Source organism: Misgurnus anguillicaudatus, chromosome 19 (genome assembly GCF_027580225.2).
Source record: "Misgurnus anguillicaudatus chromosome 19, ASM2758022v2, whole genome shotgun sequence".
Classification (NCBI taxonomy): Eukaryota; Metazoa; Chordata; class Actinopteri; order Cypriniformes; family Cobitidae; genus Misgurnus; species Misgurnus anguillicaudatus.
Window position 1 is genome coordinate 24,114,892 of NC_073355.2, and position 4,161 is coordinate 24,119,052.

General features: G+C 34.4%; 1 protein-coding gene across 1 annotated transcript; it reads left to right on the forward strand.

Annotated features, from left to right (window-relative positions):
* Positions 1-1,137: 1,137 nt before the first annotated feature.
* LOC129435048 (Ig heavy chain C region, secreted form) lies at positions 1,138-2,821 on the forward strand. Its single transcript, XM_073856642.1, has 4 exons — positions 1,138-1,445; positions 1,553-1,843; positions 1,964-2,266; positions 2,362-2,821. The coding sequence occupies exons 1-4, from the start codon at positions 1,181-1,183 to the stop codon at positions 2,715-2,717; spliced, it is 1,215 nt and encodes a 404-aa protein (XP_073712743.1). The 5' UTR covers positions 1,138-1,180; the 3' UTR covers positions 2,718-2,821.
* Positions 2,822-4,161: the final 1,340 nt, after the last annotated feature.

Genomic DNA, 4,161 nt, shown 5'->3' on the forward strand with positions numbered 1-4,161 from the left:
TTTTTAGAAAGTAAAGCTTAATAGAGTACATATTTATTTGAAAAATATATTTAGTTTTAACCTTCATATATTAATATATATTTTAAAATATTTGTGTTTTAGGGACAATCAAATACATTTCTATATATTATAATAGCCATACATTTAGGCCAATAAAAACAAGTGGATAATGTTACATATTACGCAATGATTTATATATAATGTTGCAATTTTGTTTTGTTTTTTCTTTAATGTTTTTTCTTGCTTGATGATGTTTTTTATAACACATTCTGTTAAAACATATGAGTTTTGCAGGACAGACAACAAATAACGCTTTTCTTGAAATGTATTTTATTGGACTGAAATACATGAAGAGCAAAATGCATTTTTAAATGCTTTAAACATTTTATATACAAAAGTGGCCAAAGAATATATTGGTAGAAAATATATTTACATAAATATATTTTTGAGATATAGGCTACTTTTAAATATTTTTGTATATTTTGAAATATATTTAAATATGTTTGAAACTATATACTCTCGCTGTATAGGGTACAGAAAATATTTTAGTCAGCATGTAAATTTCAATATTAAAAACAAACAAACAAACAACATTTACAAAAACATATCTTGCAAGTTCAGTTCTATTTATCAACGTTAGTTAACTACATGTGTTAATGTGAACCAACGATCAGCAATACTTCTACAGCATTTAATCTTAGTTAAAGTTCTTATAATGTTCTTAAGCAGGAGAACCATTTTATAAAGGTGGTAAATCACCAATTTAATTAATAGAATAAATGTCTTTGTTCTGCTGAACACAACGGGGAAAAAAAACATTAGTAAGTCAATGGTGCTTTTAAAACGGTTTGTTTACAGACTTGCTTGAAATATCTTCATTTGTGTTATTGAGCAGAACAAAGAGATGTATACCGGTTTGCAACAACATGAGGGTGAACAAATGATGACAGTAAAATGTATATTTTATCATTAGTCAATGCACAATTAGCTAACATGAATGAGCATGCAATTTGTATTAACTATGTTAAATTTTACTCAGCCAAAGATTAAAACAACCCAGCCATTTTTATTAGAATGTAACTTTACATTTTCAAGGATTTGACTGGTTGGATTCAGTAATGTGTAATAAACTGTGGTTTGTGTCTTTTTAGGTACTGAACCTAAAAAACCTGTAGTGTTTATGATGTCTGAGTGTACTACTTCAGCTACCCAAACACTTGGCTGTTTGGCCTCTGAATATTCCCCTGCCACAGCACTCAGTTTCAAATGGACCGATCAAAGCGGAAACGCCCTGACTGACTTTGTCCAACATCCTGCTGTAGAAATGAATGGAAAGGCACTGAAAATCAGTCACATCACTGTTAAAAAGGATAAATTAAATGAAACCAGTATAACATGTGAAACAGTGCACCCTTCAGAAAGAGTTAAAAAAACATTCAGAAAAGGTAATTACAGACATTAGCACTTTTATAAAAAAGAATTAACAAACAATGAATAGATAAAGCAGTTGTCTTCAACATAGTTGTTTCAGTGTCTCAAAATATTGTTTTAGTTATAGCCCAAGCACCAACCCTGAGCCTGGTCCCTGTAATAACTCAGAAAAGTACATCTGTTATGTGTGTTATTGAGGACTTCAACCCCAAAGCCATCACTGTACAATGGCTGGAAAATAATATCAATATGCAGCAACGAACAAAACTGGATTACACTCAGAATGAAAAAGGTCTTTATACAGCACGGACTCTTTATACAGTAAGCAGTGAATCATGGAACAAACATACTGAATACACCTGTGAGGTCACGCACATGGGCCAAGTGAAACATGTGACAAAAAACTTTAAAGGTAAATAATTGTATGACAGCTCACTTGCTATCTTTCCCAAATGTTGCCAACCTAATCCCAGTGTATGTCCATAAATGACACCATTCTGACATTAAAACATTTTCTCACACTCCTCTGTAGCTACGCTAGAGCTGACCCTGAAGTCACCAATACAGAGAAACATATTCCTCTTCGGTGATGTGATCTTGCAGGCTGTTGTTTCTGGAAATGAACACAAAGCAGTGGAAGATGCCTCAATGTCATGTGAAGTGGAAAATAAGGCTTTAACCTTAAGTAAAGCTGTAATACAAGCACAAGACAATTCACAGTTTCAAAAAATCCACAATGTCACTGTTAATAGAGATAAATGGTTTGCTGGTAAAATGGTCACCTGTACTATCAGTGATAAAAACATAAAGCAGGAGATCAGTTTTAATAAAGGAGGTAAGTCACCAATTGAATGATTTGAATCTTGTGATTGGCTATGTCATCTGTACTTGAATTATTTAATGATTCATTACCTTCCCTTTCAAATTCAGATTCAAAGAAACCCAGTGTTGTCCTTTATGAACAACACAGTAAAAACACAAAGAGTTCACATGTCTCTCTGTTATGTGAGGTCAGCAGCCCTCAACTTGGTGATGTTTATATTATGTGGAAAGTAGATAATGGAAAATATGAGGAGGGTAAAACCAGTGCTCCAATCCGTCTGAAGGACTCGACATCTGTCATCAGCTTATTTGAAGTGTCTGATAAACAGTACAAAGAATCTATGATCTTGTGTGCAGTCGTGCATGCCAACATGGACAATACAAGATCACCATTAATAACAACAGCAAGGAAAAGTCAACCATCATGTCATCCTTGCCCTGTTTGCTCTGCTGATTATATTTAATGATATTTTCAATGTGATTATGTTTTTATCTCACTTAAATGGTCTGACATGCTTTTGTCCTGTTGCTCTTATTAGGTTACAGTATGTACTTTTGATCTTTTGTTATGTGCAGTTTCTTCATGTCTGTATCACTGTACTGCATGGGTCAAACACCAATGCCAAACCAAAAACATGTCAGGTGACATTATAATAAATATAAGACAAAAACATTTTAAACTTTTTAAAGCAAAGACCTATGGGAATGTGTGATACAATTGTGTTATGCGATTCATGTTTTGTCCTCTGTTTATTGTTGTGTCATTGTTTATTTTAATGGAGTCTAATGTTGTCGTTTTCATACTCAATGAAACCTAAGATGCTTTTAACACCAAAGCGCTTTCTGGCAGATATGTGTTTTAATGTTGATTGCTTCTTTCTGTTTTGTCTTTTTTTACATTTCATACTTAAAATAAATCTGTGTTTGCATGATTTATTTTGCTTTTTTTAGGTTTGACAATGTTTGCATGGATAAAAGCAATGTGTATAATCTGGAAACAAAGCACATAGTAATGCCACTTTTATTCCAACCAGAAAAAAATCTTACTTAGTCGTGTAATCTTTAAAATCTGCTGAATATTGACATTAACCAAATACATAAAGTAAAGGTTAAGTGTCACGATACGTTTAACAGAACACAAGTGCAAGACACAGGTGTATCAAAAATAGGAATTTATTGTAACAAAAATGCAAATAAACAACCCACGAGGGGGCAAATCAACATAACCAAGATAATAAATATGAATGATAACACTAAACAGGGTAACACTGAAACATTAACTAGAAAGAACACTAAATACTGAATAAACTAGACTAAACAGACAAAGTACTCACACGGCTCTAACAAGGTATGGAACAAGACAAGGAATCACACATGAAACAACAATGAACAGGCACAGACTAACAAACACAAGAACCGTTTCTCAATATGCGTTCTTGTCTGTACTTGCGTTCTTGTGGACTTGTGAAACGTCATCAGTCGCGCCCCAAGTACTGTTCCAATTCAAAGTTCGCATCAAGCCCAAGTACACATAAAATCCCCGGATGTGTTCTTGATCCGCCCATTTTATCGAGGATGCATCAGAGGAGACTTGTGTGGACTTATGACAGCGAATTTTCCCAGAATGCATTTCGCGTCAGGAGTACGTTCTTCCGAGTCTGAACTTGCAAGTTCGAACTACGAAGGACACAAGTCCGAGTTTGGCGTACTTGGTATTGAGAAACGGCTAAGGACCTTAAAAAGGGGAGAACGAATGAAGACAACAGGTGACATGGATTAAACAATGAGGGGGACAAGGGAGCGATGTAAAAGTGACAAGACACCGGGAACACGTGGTCTAGTAAAACCAATACTCAGACCACGTGACCCACACAGAACATGGGCATTAGTGATGCGCGGGTCGGCGTT

What these genes read in the sequence shown, in the direction of transcription:
- LOC129435048 (XM_073856642.1), top strand. Translation starts at nt 1,181, where the DNA reads ATGATGTCTGAGTGTACTACTTCAGCTACCCAAACACTTGGCTGTTTG. An exon ending in TAAAAAAACATTCAGAAAAG is followed by an intron (nt 1,446 to 1,552) that starts GTAATTACAGAC and finishes ATATTGTTTTAG; the next exon opens with TTATAGCCCAAGCACCAACC. An exon ending in TGTGACAAAAAACTTTAAAG is followed by an intron (nt 1,844 to 1,963) that starts GTAAATAATTGT and finishes ACTCCTCTGTAG; the next exon opens with CTACGCTAGAGCTGACCCTG.